The sequence below is a fragment of the Ictalurus punctatus genome, chromosome 7 (assembly GCF_001660625.3).
Source record: "Ictalurus punctatus breed USDA103 chromosome 7, Coco_2.0, whole genome shotgun sequence".
Lineage (NCBI taxonomy): Eukaryota > Metazoa > Chordata > Actinopteri > Siluriformes > Ictaluridae > Ictalurus > Ictalurus punctatus.
In genome coordinates, this window is record NC_030422.2 from 26,581,438 (window position 1) to 26,597,600 (window position 16,163).

General features: G+C 35.4%; 1 protein-coding gene across 1 annotated transcript in view; it reads left to right on the forward strand.

Moving 5' to 3' along the window:
* LOC128633105 (carcinoembryonic antigen-related cell adhesion molecule 5) overlaps positions 1–16,163 on the forward strand; it is a 59,831-nt gene that overhangs the window by 265 nt on the left and 43,403 nt on the right. The window contains exons 2-7 of the mRNA XM_053681838.1: positions 285–464; positions 659–997; positions 1,572–1,700; positions 2,884–3,132; positions 3,619–3,891; positions 4,753–5,025. Of these exons, the coding sequence (XP_053537813.1) occupies positions 285–464; positions 659–997; positions 1,572–1,700; positions 2,884–3,132; positions 3,619–3,891; positions 4,753–5,025 (1,443 nt within the window). The remainder of the gene's footprint in view (positions 1–284; positions 465–658; positions 998–1,571; positions 1,701–2,883; positions 3,133–3,618; positions 3,892–4,752; positions 5,026–16,163) is intronic.

The window sequence follows — 16,163 nt, forward strand, 5'->3', positions numbered from 1 at the left end:
AACATTCAAATATCAACATACTTTATTAGTTCTGAATTTTGCAATGAGTTTATTTAATTTAAAAAAGAAACAAGTATTTTTGGAGGAAAATGTGCATCATCATTTCAGTTGTTCGGTTGTTATTAAATGATGGTTCAGTAGAACAAGCCTGAAAATGTACAGATGATTTATGTGCACTGAATGTGGTTATCTTAAATCAGAATTCCATCTACAAATGTTGCTTCTGATTTAATAATACTGCTGAGATCTAATCTGTGTAATATATCAGTGTAATTTTCTTACAGAGAGTCCTAAAGCTGTGGTGACCATAAAGCCTGATAAACATGTGTTCAGAGGAGAGACTGTGACTCTCAGATGTGAAATACAGGGAGGAGGAGACACTGAGTGGAAATACAGCTGGTATAAGAATGATAACACACTCTACCCCACAACACAGGAGTTCAGCTTCAGCTCAGTTATAAATGGTAACAGTGGTAAATACACCTGCAGAGGGAGGAGAAGCAGTGACAATCAGAGATCAGAGATCAGTGATGCTGTTACACTCACTGTATCAGGTGAGTGTGTGAGTTTGTTTTATCTTGTCATTAATTATATGTAACAAGACTACCACTCTGTATGATTTTATTTATTTTATTTCTTTATATCTGTTGTCCATCAGATGCAGCAGAGGCAGTAGTGAGTGTGTCTCCACTGCGCTGGCTGACTGAAGGAGACTCAGTGACTCTAAGCTGTGAGGTTAAAAACTCCTCTACAGGCTGGACATTCAGCTGGTACACTGCTGTTCCCTACAGAAATGGCTTAATTGAAGTAACAGGCCGTCGTGGCAATGTCTTGTATGGTTCAGAGCTTCTCTCAGACAGCAGCAGAGGATCTGGAGGCTCCTACACTCTCACTAATGTTACTGTGAATCACACAGGAGTTTATATGTGCAGAGCAGAGAGAGGAGAATCAGTCTTTCACACTCGGGACAGTAACCTACAGCCACTGTGCATCACTGGTGAGGAAATAAATCAACAACATTTTTAGATTTTTTGTAGCACAAAAAATCAGAAACTTTTACAGTTGTGTAATCATTATTATTTGATAATGTTTCATGAGCAATTTATAAACTCCAGTAATGACCAGTGAATTACTAAAATCTAATTACTTGATGATTTATAAACACGTCTCAACATAATGTATATTGTTAATAAATAGTGAGAATTAACTCTTTAAACTGACAGTTTATTATTCAGTTACTCATCCTACACCATGTTCAGTAACTACCAGGAAAGGTGTGTAGTTACTAAATCTGAACTCACTGCTGTTTTCTCAGACTTTAAAGGATTAACACTGTATGACACTCGTGTATTTTTTTGTTTTTGACATTTTTTTATTTGAAATGTCTTTGCAAATAAGACAAGTACATACTATCTAAGAATTTTTATCATATTGCTTTATTTGACATGCTCAGTGGTGACATTTAAAATATTCATTATGTTTTCTATCTATCTGTCTGTCTACTATATCATTAATTTTCTATGTTTAATCTATTCTGTTCACAACCATAATATATAACGTGTGTGTTTCAGGTGAATCTCCTCCAGTGTCTCTGATCATCAATCCCAGCAGAACTCAACACTTTACTGCTGACTCTCTCACACTGAGCTGTGAGGACCAGAGTGACTCTACTGGATGGACAGTGAGAGGATACACACACAGTGAGGCAGTGTCTGATTGTTCTTCAGTTTCAGGATCTACATGTAACATCAGCTCCCTCTCTACATCACACACTGGAGTTTACTGGTGTCAGTCTGAATCTGGAGGACGCAGTAATCCTGTCAACATCACAGTGCACAGTGAGTCTTCAGTGTTCTCATCAGTAATAGTTTAATACATAAACCAGACCTACTGTAACATTAAAAAATCTATTTTTATGAATTGTAAAGAAGATAAGTGATACCTTAGTTGTAATAATAACACTTGAAAACTAATTTAGTATCTTGTGATTGACAGCATTGTAATGAAACCTATTTTAATGTCTGAAAGTGATTGAGGAATATCTGGAAATTTTACTGAACACAGTGCCATTAGTTACTTTAAATTAACATTATGTTAAACTCTTTAGCTCATGTAGCTCTCTGTTTCCTTCTCTCTGTCTCTGTTTTCTGTCACTCTGTCATGTTTAACATAACTGCATAGTTTTTTAATTCCATAACCTGAGAAAATTATGAAAGCTTTAACATGATGTATAAGTGATGTTCATAGTTATTACGTTACTGCTGTGTTCTTTAAGATTTATGATGTTAATTGTACAGGCAGGAGAGCATGTAGCTCTGAATGACTGCACTATTAGCTCCAAAACCATGATATGGTCCATAACTGGATATAAGATTAATTATAATATTATAGATACAATATAATGAGAATTGAGTAACTTGCAATTCTAAATAACTAAAATCCAAAAAAAAAACCTAAACCCAAAAACATTGTAGAATATTATTAAATGTATTTTAAATGTTCTTTCCTAGAGAGAGAGAAAAAAAATAAACAAATTAGTTTCTTTGGAACACATTAGTGCATTTACTGTAACTTTAAGTAGACTGTTTTTTTTTTTCAAAATATCATGTCTCACATCTGTTTTTATATTGTTTTTATTTTTATATTATATCTGTACACTCTCAGAAACTAAAATGATACTAAACTGTACCTTTCCTTGTCATTGGGGTGGTCCCCTCAAGGGTACAACTTTTGTACCGTTATTGTATCTTTTACATGGTAATGTGAATATAGTTTATCTCTTTTAGAGTAATTCTTTAAAGGTAAACTACTGTACATACACCCTCTCAGATAAAACACAGCCCATACTTTCTGATTTCAGTGTTGTCTTTCTCTTTCCTACAGATGGTGATGTGATCCTGGACAGTCCTGTCCATCCTGTAACTGAGGGAAATCCTCTGACTTTACGCTGTTTATATCACAACTCAAGTATCTCAGACTCTGGTGTTGATTTCTATAAAGATGGTTCAGTCCTGCAGAACAAGACTACAGGAGAGATGACCATCACTACTGTCTCAAAGTCAGATGAAGGTTTCTACCACTGTAAACACCCAGAGAGAGGAGAGTCACTGAAAAGCTGGGTTTCAGTCAGAGGTGAGAAATAATTTATATATTAATTTAAATAAAGCAACTTTTGCTGTGTTTTCCATTCTTAAAGCATTTAAAAATATATATCGTTAATAATTTTAGTGTACGAGAAACACGTTCCTATTTATCTATTAGTCAAGCTGATTCTACTGTAATGGTTCTACATATTTGTAAAAGGTTTTTAAGTTTCACTGCTGGAGATTCACGGTAAAGAGTTGTAAACTTAATAAGTGACTAACATTTCTAAATAGCTACCGATAGGTGCAGGTTGTGGTACATGACTTGATACACTATTTACAAAACATCAAACTAATAATAACAAATACAGTAAACTACAAGTCAGAGTTCAGTGATCCAGCCATGATTACAGTGAGAGATGCGTCATGTTTTCTACAGTACAGTTTCACTACAGATTAGGAAGTTAGGAAGACTGTGCAGCATTTTTGATGTTGAGAGACTGTAATTGTTTAAGTGTTTGTTATCTTTCTATAGTGAGACCAAAGCCTGTAGTGAAAATACAGCCAGCTGGGCGCGTGTTCCTTGGGGAGACCGTCACTCTCACATGTGAGATTCAGACTAGCGGCAGTACCTGGCAGTATCACTGGTATAGGGATAACACAGAACTCAGTGATGCTGCAGGAAAGAAAACATACACAATCTCTGATATTAAAGACTCTGATAAAGGTGATTATACATGTAATGGAACAAAGTCATCAGACCCTAAATACACACAGACCAGTGATGGTGTTACACTGACTATATCAGGTGAGTGTGTTTATATCTGTTATGTTAATATTGTCTGTTGCGTGAACAGTGAAAAGTGTAAAGGTGTATTCTGTATAGAACTGCTTTAAACATATCCTTTATATACACATAATGAGGCTTTGTCAATTTGTCTGATAAACACACAGCGTTAGAAACCCTATTACAGCCAGCAAACTCGCCTCATAAACACTGGTTACATGAACTAAAGGCACAGTAACTTATTCTAATAAAACATCACTTTTTGCTAAACCACAGTCAGGATGTAGAAGATGCAGGAATGAAGTGTTTAGATATTTGAAGTGTAAATTATTCAGCAGGTAAACTGAAGTGATAGAGCTAATTTTGAAATATAATAACTTTTTAGATTTGAGAACAGAATTTTACAAATATAAAATGTAAAATATCATTGAGAGATTAAACCTCTGTTTGTTCATTTGAATAATATTCACTAAAACAGTAATGTGTAGCAAAAGAATGTATCATCTTTGTACAGCAAGACCAAAGGCATCTAAGTGTGTGTTCATCAAGAAGGAAGTCGTTCACTTTTGTAAATAGTTTTATTTACTTCTTAGATTATTTACTTAGATTACTTAGATTATTTACTTCTTAGATTATTTACTTCTTAGATTATCATGTAGGGACCTGCTAGTGGTCTAATGTTTGGTTAGTTTCTCTTTCGGCAAATAAATGTGAACTTGATTATTTTCACTATGCTACACTAATAAAGTAATACAATAGTAGGAAAAGATGTAGGCCTAGTTATTATTTAGGTGAGACTAATAGAAACATTTTTACTCTGTAGAGGGGTAGTGCAGTAAAGATTACACCTGTAATGAAATCTTTTTGTTTCTTCTTTAACAGAAAATCCTAAACCTGAACTCACATCAGACCTTAAAGGAGCTGTAATGACGGGAAACTCAGTGAATCTGTCCTGTACACTAAAGCTGCAATCTGATGGATGGAAGTTTTACTGGATCAAACTCACACAGAGCACTGAGACTGAGACTGAAACACACTCCTACACCATCAGATCAGTTAGTGTCTCTGATGGAGGTCAGTACAAGTGCAGAGCTGGAAGAGGAAACCCAGTCTACTACACACACTACAGTGATGCACTCTGGGTAAATGTTATTGGTGAGTATGTGCACTGTCCAGAACATTGTCTGTGTGTGTGTGTGTCTTTTATGTGCATATTGCATGCTCTATGTATAATTTAATTTTTTATCTTCCTTACTTCACACTGCAATTTTAATTTTCTTACTTTTTTCAACCAAAATAAATATTAATATACTATTGACCTACATTGAAATATAGTAATATTAATATAATTATTAACAGGTGAATCTCCTCCAGTGTCTCATTTAAATAAAAGTTTTGGGGTGTTGGAGTCAGTTTTCTATTCTTAAAGCATTTCAAAAATAATTTTGATGACTTTTTGCTCCTTTACACCTTTTAAGCAACTCGCTTACTAATCACAAGATATTCACTAGTCTTTGGAATTTATAGTGTAGAAATCTCATTAAATCTCCTTGATTTAACACCACTTTTACACCATTTCTGAGTAAAATAAGCACAAGTTATGCTGTATTTAAAGTACTGTAGACCAGAGACACATGCTGAGTGATGGCAGGATAGACTCTGTGTTGATGTTTAGTCAAGATATTTGCATTATTTGCAATATTAAGCACATTTGCAAAACAAGCACATTTTTGCTTATAACTTCTTAACAGCTTGTCATAAAACCATCAAATTGGTCTCATTAGATTCAGGGGGCATACCAAGTCCAACAATATGAAAAATTCCAATGTCTGCCATTTTGGATGTCGGCCATTTTCCATTAAGTCATAAAATGCTGTATTTTATGAACGACTTGGCATATCGTTATGAAACTTGGTGTGTCTTTGGGATGATGCTCTGAGGGGACTCAAAACGTTTCAGAACAAAAATTATAATGCTATTTTTAAAAATGCTAATAGCTATCGACTCCTTTTGTCTACTGTCATGAGACTGGTCTTGATAGATTCCGTGGTTCATGCCGAATGATACCAATTATGTCGTGGTTGAAACTTCCTGTCCGCTATTTTTAAAAGTTTTGAAAACCTACTTTTTTTAAACTCCTCCTAGACTGTTTGTCTAGATTTCATCTAGATGCATTCATGACAAAAAGTTATTCACAGAATTGTGATAAACCATACCGTTTTCAAATGACAACCATCATGCCCAGATGCTACCTGAGCAGTTTCAGAACAGCAACACATACTGGACAAAATTTCTAAGTAGTAGCTATTTTAATTATTTTTAAAAGTAATGTTTTTTTTATGTTTGAAAGTTTACTTTTCTAACTCCCCTACACTGTTCATCGGACTCTAACAAAAAACATGTCACAAATCTTCTTTTGCTTCTCATGGATCCGATAATTGGCTTGACCTTGGTATTGCTTGTTGCAGCTATATTTATAATTTTTATTTACTAGCAGATGTAAAAGCTCCACTGTCGGTACTGAAGCTCCTCAGCAGTGCAGTAGCGGCCTCTCCATATGTGCTGGTGACCATCATTCTGGCAGTGAAATGTTACAGAGCTCGAAGTAAGACCTCACAGTGTTCTTCATTAGCCATAAAATTAAACCCTAACATTTAATAAGAGGCTAATTTGAAGTGTTCATGATTGTGTATTTTAAAGCTGACCCTGACGAGGACAACAGACCGTATAGAGTGATAGAAGCTGAAGCATCTGTCTGAGTCTCAGGTTTTTACATTAGTTTTTATCATCTAGCTTTTAAATAACAGCAGCTCCGAGTGCAACAGAGAACACATTCGTGTATGTGCTCTGTCAGTAAGTACAGTTTTAGTGATGAGTGGCTGTGATGTTTCTGTGATTTTGTATGAAAACTTTAAATTCTAATCATGTGTTATGTTTTTTTGCATTTATTTTCACTTTTTAACAGTCCCTCCAGGATCACAGAAATTAACACAAAAATCAAAGAAACTCCATAATATTCAGATTCAATATTCAGCTTGCAATCTTATAAAAAATTAGCTCAGATTCTCCGCAGATTTGGGCCAAGACGCATCATGTGACATGCACAATGTGGATTCAGCCAAAGCCCTCTTCCATTCATGTTGAACATGAGTACAGCAAAAAGGTCTCATTTACCAACAAACATCACTGTGAAAGACAGACAAATACATCACTGCAAAACAATTTCATGCAATTGCAATTTTCCAATTCAAGTAGTTTTCCACAAAAATCATCGAAAACTCTGCAAGTTGCATAACAGTTTTTTGCAGCAAAATCAACCATTTAAAAAGAAAAAAATGCCACAAAATCGTGTATGGACTAATTTAAGCTTTACTTTGTATTTTTGTTTTAGGTTATAGGTTTTTTTTTTTAGGTATAAGACTTTATTTTTTAACTTAGGTGATTCCTAGTCTTAATGTATGTATTTGTATTACTTGTATGCATTTATTTTCATTATTTAAACTTTATTTTGCATTATTTATGTTTTTTAAGCTAAATGACTTTTAATTTGTTTAAATTGAATATTATTTTTGATACTGTAGCCAGCATTTACTCAATGTAGCATTTGCTCAGGGATAAATATGCAGTATGGGTTGATGCAGTGTAATATTTGTAATTAAATAGAGTAAGACTAGTAATATTTTATGAAGTAAATACTTGGGCAGATAAGTTTTGTTTATAATTATTTTTCTAAAGGGACCGAAGTGTGCTTTTGTCTGATACATTTTTAATAAAACAATAAAGTCTGTTATAAAAAAGGTTTCAGTTTTTACTAAATAACCAGTGGGAAAATTACTACATCTACATTATTACATATAGATTCAGAAATCCTAAAGGCATTTAATACTATTCTCACATTCAGCACACAGTCACCCACATGACATTAATATACAGATTTTTTTTTTTTACTTGTTTTAAAAAATGGATCTATCTGCACTTGCATCGGACTCCAACTCAATAACTTGACACATGATATTAATTTCTCATTGCCACAATCTAGTAATAATGAAATAGTAATATAATGAAAAATTCACTGAACAGCACTCATAACACTCCCTTACCTTTAAGATGGAAAGCCCACAATGGAAATGATGCAATGAAACATCAGGATAGTGAAATTCTGTAAGTAAAAAAATAAAATTATACACATTTATATATACATACACACACATTATTTTCAATAAATATATTTCCAATGAGCCTATTCACATGAAATTCACCAGACATCAATATTATACAGTGGGGAAAATAAGTATTGGATGCATCAACATTTTTTTCAGTAAATATATTTCCAATGAGGTTGTCCACATGAAATTTTCACCAGACTTTGGTATTAACTCAAGAAATCTGGAAATATAATGAATTCTCAACATTAAAGTCCATAAATAAATTTATGTGGAATAAAGTGGAATGACACGGGGGGAAAAAGTATTGGTATTGAACACACTAAGAAAAAGCAGTTCTCAAAGGCAAGGTAAGGCAAGGAACCAGCTGAAATCCTAAAGTAATTATACCTCCTATCTGTGCAAATTAATATCAGCTGGGTTAGTAAATTGATGGTCTATAAAAAGGCTTTTCGTTACCAAGGTGTCACACAAGAAACATCTCATGATGGGTAAAAGCAAAAAGCTCTCCCAAGACCTTCGCAACCTTATTGTTAAGAAACATATTGATGGAATCGGATACAGACATATTTCAAAACTTCTGAATCCTCCAGTAAACACCATTGAGGCCATTATCCACAAGTGGAAGCAGCATCACTCCATCATCAACCGGCCAGGCACAGGAGCTCCTCGCTAAATTTCTGACCAGGGAGTCAGAAGAATAGTCAGAAGAGTAGCCAAAGAGCCAAGGACCACTCAGAAAGAGCTCCAGAAACACTTAGAGGCACCAGGTGCCATCGTCACAGAGAAACAATAGGCAATGCACTCCACTGCTCTTGCAATTAATTAGCTAGCAAGCTAAACTATTTGTGGACTGTCGCAAGCTATATTATATTATATTATATTATATTATATTATATTATATTATGCTACCTCCGTCTGAGTACATGTTTGATATTTTTTACTCTCCCTCTCTGACCAGCAATGCAAAATAGTCTGCTGGGCAGCAGTCACTCAAGCCCCTGCCCCTTTTGTCTCAAAATGTAAATGTGCCCCTCTGGTCCCAGTAAAAAAAAAAAAGGTATTATAAATATGATTATAATTATAATAAATAATAATACACTTCTGCCACCAAAAATAAAATAAATACAATGTATTATTAACAAACTTGTAATGAATAGTTGAAAGGTGAATGATAGTCGTGTTTTTGGCAGAAACATTAGGTGGAGGTGGAGCAGTGGGCGGAGCTTCCTTTACAGCACTACACAGCAGTATCGCCACCACAAGTCTTCAAATTCCTTCACGATTCGCAGGGAACATGGAAAATTTATACCTATACTACCATGTTATTGTTAACATAGTGAATGTGGCACCATGCGAGTTATACTCCATCAATTATAAGAAAAGTATTACCTGATTGCTGTCGCATTTCTGACAATGACATTTTTATCCAAAACCATTCAATGACAGTAGCACAGTTTAGCAGGTCCTTATGTACTTATTAGTTACCTGTGAGTATTAGTTATTTATTTAATGACACTTTTTAATGCTTTTAAGTTTCATGGAATGTGTTGGGGAAATGCATCTAAGTGAAGTGAAATGAAATCTAAGTCCAACTCTCTAAAGTGTAAGGCATTCATATGCCCGCCAACCCCCAACAGGGAAACTACACCCCTTCTTTGCACTCCTTACTGGTTTGGGTTGAAATTCTTACCCTTGCAGTATGCATTTTTTTCTCTGTAATAATTTGGATCAGACAAACCTGTACATTTCCGGTATGTAGACGGCTTTATGCATATTTAGATGCTTGGGAAGTTCTTTTTAAATTGTAATTGTGGTTTTTAAAATTGTTTCAGTGTGAATGGGTATGCATTATTAATGAAATAAATACAAATATATACATACATTTAAAATGCAGCTTTGTTATATCTGCAGTGTCATTACATATTTATCCCCTGCTTATTTCTATTTACGCATCTATCTATCTATCTATCTATCTATCTATCTATCTATCTATCTATCGTCATGGGCATGAATTTGGTTCGAACATTGGGGGGTTGAAGTGTGAATGGGTATGCTTCAGAGACATCGCTAGACCCTTTTTACTGGGGCACGAGGCCCTGTAAAATTTTGCTGTGCACCAATAAAATTTGCCTGACAAATCATTGTCTTCTGAGTTAGATTACGGTAGATAATCATATTTACATCTGAAAATGTTTTCCTATTCATAGAACTTTATCATTTACATCATTTGAAATAGTTAAAACATGAAGGCTGATTATAACACCAGCTGAAGTAAAAATATCCTGCCCATCCTCTTCAATCACCTTTCCCACTGGAACACACCCCTCAGTCGGACTGAGTAGTAAAACATCCTGCAACATGACTACCTTTAGGGAAACTGAGTAAACGGGAGTAAAACAAATGACTATCTGCTTAAATTAAAGTTAACTGGACTCGATAGTAATCCTTATAATTTACAAAAGGATGGTACATTCCTACTACTGGTTACCATAGTAACATGGATGGCAACAAACATTCCACTTTTGTCAAAAAACCATTTCTCTTGCCGCTAAAATGAAACATTCTGGAGGGAGAATGATCTTGTATAAAATTCACCAGTGTATATATACATCATATCCTACATAAAGGAGAAGCAGTGTGTGCTCTTTGCCATTAGAAAATGCGCAAGCGGAAATAGCACAAGCGCCACTTAGTTTAGCTTATGGCCTTGGCACTTTTAAAGCAAAATAATAATAATGAAACACACAACTTTTTTGTTCCAATCGAGCAAAATCCCTGTGGAGCTCCTATCTCAGTAAGTGAGTGTCACTATCAGGGTGGTATAATAAAAAATGGTATAAATGTAAAATGTAAACTTAGTATTCCACAGACCAGCTTATACCAAATATGGACATAGTAGGTAAAGTGTCTGTCAAAAAGCATTGACAGCAATAATGCTATGCAGAATTCTCCACTGTAAGTCTTCTGCTCATTTAGTCAACGGTGGCTTGTAAAATGCTCTCCACTCTGGTCTGACATTTTTACCCATCACGCCATGGTGGATCAGCTCTTTCATGTAATCCCTTTTGGTTAAAAGATTTGTTAAAGACTTTATCCAACTTTTTTTTAACCACTACGTCCATGCAAATCCATATCTGTCAACTTTTCAGACTCCAAAAAATTTCCTCTGTATTCATAAAAATTTGGTGAAAGAAACAGATTTGGAAATAAGTCAAGTTTTCACTTGAAAAAGATTGATGCTCTCTCTGAGAGGGACTCTGTGTTAGACATTAAACCAATATAGGAAAAGTTCATACTCTCATGACCAGATTCATTTAACTTGGGCTCATCTCTGATGATAAGTGGAATGGTCGGATCATTCTCAGTATTTTCAGCTATAGCTTTATCTGTCACTTCTGTCTGTAAACAAGGCATACTATCAGTTAAATCAGTAGTGGATAGTGTTGTTTCAGATTGGTAGCACTGGTTTAAATAATATATAAATGCACCATATCCACGTTACATTTTTTCCCCTCAGTTATCTACTACTGGAGGCGCGGGTGCACACGCACTCTTTTATCTCATGGACATTAATCCTCATTATACATGTCCTGTCAGTCAGTAGTTGCCTACACAAAACCAGTTAGTTTTGTTTCTATTTTGTTACTGCTACTTTTCTGATTGTGTTGTGCTCTGAGTGAATGTGGGGAGAGTCGCGCTTCCGGGTTGCTGCACTGCGTCGAGAAAACAGATCCCGCGCGCGGAACATTGTTTATGAAGACTCCTGTCCGCTGGCGCATGCGCAGTGCAACCGGGAAGCTGATTGAACCATTTACGTGATTTAAAGGGGGTGAGGGAGTTCGGTAATTTTAAATACCGGGGTGAAAGAAACAGTAAATGAATATGGCTTATTGTTGTAGGTATTTAGATTTTTATTATTATTTGTTATTTAATTAACGAGCCATAATGAACAGGTGAAGTTGATCGAGAAAGTTTTTAGAAGTAAGTAATAGAGGTACTTTGACATTAATACTTACCAGTGGATGGTTTGATCCAAAAGGGGCGGAGTCATGGACTCTAAAAGGAGTCCAAAGTGCTTGTTAAAGAGAGTGTAGTAATATACCAGGATAGTGAACTGAGAAGTCCAATATGGAACGTAGATAAAGCTGATTGAAATTAAGTGTGTGGAATTAGTGAATAATGATATAATAGATGCTGAAGAAATGTATGGAAAAGTGACTATGGCTGTTATACAAGCAGCTGAAGAAACAATTCCAAAAAAGACAGGAACTAAAACGAGCAATTAAAAAGAGAAAGCTTTTAGGCAGCTCAAAGCTCACCATACACTGGAAACTGATTAACTATAAAAGGGCGCATGCATTAGTTAAGATAACAATTAAACCAGCCAAACGCGTATATTGGAGACAATTCTGCAATAAAATTGGAAGAAAAACCCAGCTGTCAGACATATGGAGAACAATTAGGAATATGTGCAGAATAAGAAACAGTGTGGACATGTTACAGGCCTCAAGCATGAGTAATCTGTGAACAGATATTGTGTCCTGTTTTGTACAGGAAAATCAGACACAGGAGATGTTACTTGTGATCGCTCAGCAAGCTGTTCTCTGTCTTTATTGAACAGAATATATCTTTTTTTTCGTCTTCATTTAAACCATTTCGACAATAATTTTCCTTTAGCATCACATTACAGCATGGAGGTTAATATATCAAACCGCTGGAATAACATATTTTACAAATTATATAAATGTACAAATTTGTTGTTAAGTTCAACAGAAATACTTCACCTATCCCAGTCTTAACTGGTACTATGACTCACAGTTACTGCTATTACCAGCTCCAAAATCATATACGTCCAGTAGCTTTAATACTGTTAAGCCTACTTGTTTCATACTTTTACTACATTTTCAAATACAAAATATAAAAACAATACAGAGGCCTACATTATACAAAATACCTCTGTCTCTTTAACCTTGCCAACACATTACAACTACATATACACAACTATTGAAATAACCGTACTTTATAAACTTTAGCTTTAACAAATACAGAGAAAGGTGCACATGTCCAGGAGCAATGACCATAAACAAAATAAATGTCAACGTCGGAAGGCCGCCATGTCGCTTACACTTTTTACACGGGAGCTAGCTACACTTCAATTCAAGGTCTCTCAACTGAATAAACACTGAATAAACCACTGTTTTACACATAAAACGTTGTCAGAACAACATAATTACGGCTAGAAATGTATTGCAGCAAAATATCACACACTACTGACCTGTTTTGTACAGGAAAATCAGACACAGGAGATGTTGCTTGTGATCGCTCAGCAGGCTGTTCTCTATCTGAGGAGCGGAAGCATCGCTCAGCCCTACTAGCGCTCACATAAGTGAACACTTCCCCTTGTGACATAATCAAGCAATTGCACCCTCAAAAATACATTCAAATTGTTCCTTTTATACAGGCCAATACACAGAACAACTTAAGAATTGTGACAATACATTTGTAGGCGTCACATTTTCATTGCAACATTATCCTAGGAGAGGCCGGGAACATTTGCAAATAAATATCAATTTACCCCTTGTTTACTTTCTTCAGTGACACAGACAAAAAGGAAAAGACTGTGAAAGAAAAACAAAAAGAGAAGATGATGAAGATGAGAGAAGTAGAGCAGTTACTACCCACTGTGCACAGAATATGATTAGTATTATGTTTCTCTGCTGTTTAACAAAAAATATTACCTGGACTCATTCAAACAATGTAGGCCTAATAACCACAGAGATATATGTTCTTTGGTTGGCACCCTGTCCAGGGTGTACCCCGTCTTCTGCCCGATGCTCCCTGGGATAGGCTCCAGGTTTCCCCGTGACCCTGAAAAAGATTAAGCGGTATAGAAGATGGATGGATGGTTGGATATATGTTCTTTAGGAATTACAGTGAAGCTTATAGGTTCAATTTACTTTCATAAGTATAGTGTCATAATACAGTATATTACTATAGATATCACATTGTATAAAACACATTTTTCCTACATTAATTTACTGCTGAGACACATTTTTATAAATCAAATCTAAAATGATACAAACTCAAACACAAAGATTAAATGCAGTGTTTTTAATTTTACTAAATTATTTTTTATTACACTTTGACAGGAGACACAAATGAGGAGTCATAAAGAATGGGACAGGCAGTGAATTCAGAGGGAGAGAGACAAGGAATAGTAGAAGAGTATGGTAAGAGAAATGAACAGAAAGTTTTTAATGTTGAAGGCAGAGAGACAAGAAGAGATGAGAAACATGGAGCAGGTTATGGGGAGCAGAGAGATACAGAAAAAGAGGCTGGAAGTTTAGTTTAGTTTCAAGGCTAGGCAGTAGTGATGTCACCATTGATACTGAAGTTCAGAAGTATGTGTCAAAAACATACAACCCTTTGTTCTGCCAAAAACATGTGATCAATGACATCCGGAGCCTTGCTTCGGCACCAAACCAAAATAGTGCGTTGGAAAGTGATTCAGAAGAAGCGCAAACCCTGGTACACGTTTCATAAGTCATTCAAGGAAATACTGTTTAGAGTTATTTATAGTGATTAGTGATACAGAGATACAGTTATGCAAACTGCAAAGAAACAAGGGCATTCTGAAGTTCAGGGAAAAAAATGAACTCATATCAACAAATATAGGTGTATCTTTGTTAAAAGTTGTATTAATAATGTAAGAGCTTATAAACAAAAAAGACCCCCCCTCATATACCCCATAAGGGATTTGTGTTTTGTTTATTAGGCCTAAATAATACACAGTATTACTTAATTTTACCACTTGACTTCATTTTGTGAAAAACAATAATAAATAAATAAATAAATAAATAAATAAATACATTTCAAAGCGTTGAAAATCCCAGATCCCAGCGACTTCTCTGAAGTGGTCATGTCTTTGGATGCAGAAAAGGCGTTTGATAGGATAGAATGGGAATATCTTTTTATAGTGCTAAAGAGGTTCAGCTTTGGGGATGGACTGATATCATGGATCTGTTTATTATATGTGGAACCGCAAGCTTCCATATATACCAACGATGCTAAATCTGACTATTTTACTTTGTCACGGGGTACATAGCAGGGATGTCCTCTGTCTCCCTTACTTTTTGCCATAGCGATTGAGCCTCTCTCGATAACGCTTAGAACTCTTCCTGTATTTCAGGGTACAATTCGCAAAGGAATTGAACATAAACTAGCCCTGTATGCTGACGATTACTACTTTATGTTACAGATCTGATTGCATCTATTCCAGAGATAATACGGGTATTAAATGACTTTGGGAAGTTTTCAGGGTATAAACTGAACCTACAGAAGAGTGAATGCTTACCCATAAACCAGTCTGGCCAAAAGATAAAACAGACTGAAATACCTTATCATTTGGAGGATTCAAAATTCAAATATCTCGGAGTTAATGTCACCCGTTCTTATTCTGCATTAATGGCGGCAAATTTTACACCCTTAATTTCATATATTAAGTCAGTCTTTCAAAGATGGGCAGCTCTACCATTATCCCCTCTTGATAGAATAAACACAGTAAAAATGAAAATTCTTCCAAAATTCCTCTACCTTTTCCAGTCCATCCCTTTATTTTTTCCCAAATCTTTCTTCAAAGATATAGACCAATTAATCTCCACTTTCATATGGGCAGGAAAAACTCCCAGGGTTTCCAAATTTTCGCTTCAAAAGACTCGACTATTGGGCGGCTAATATTCAGAAACTGGTGCTCTGTACTCTGACCTGTACTTGCATTTATTAAAGTTCATTGTTGAGAAACGTTTTTCACACAGATATGTGCTTCCAAAAAGGCACATTAACCGGCTGAACATTTTTAACAGTTCTGGGAAGGATGGAGGTAAGTCTCTCAGAAATTGTCCAATGAGATCTGCTTTTCCCTGTGCCTCCCTGAATTTAGTTTTTAGTTCACTGTTACACTGCAAGTCAATAACTTCCATTCGCAAGACACTTGGGACACTCTCCACATCAACTGAGAAGGGGTCTGCAAACAGCTGGAATGTGTCACGGTGTGCCTTGAAATCAGCAAAGCGCTCATCAAATTCCTGCAGTAGGATTACATTACTCCTGAACTGTGTGTTTCTTTTC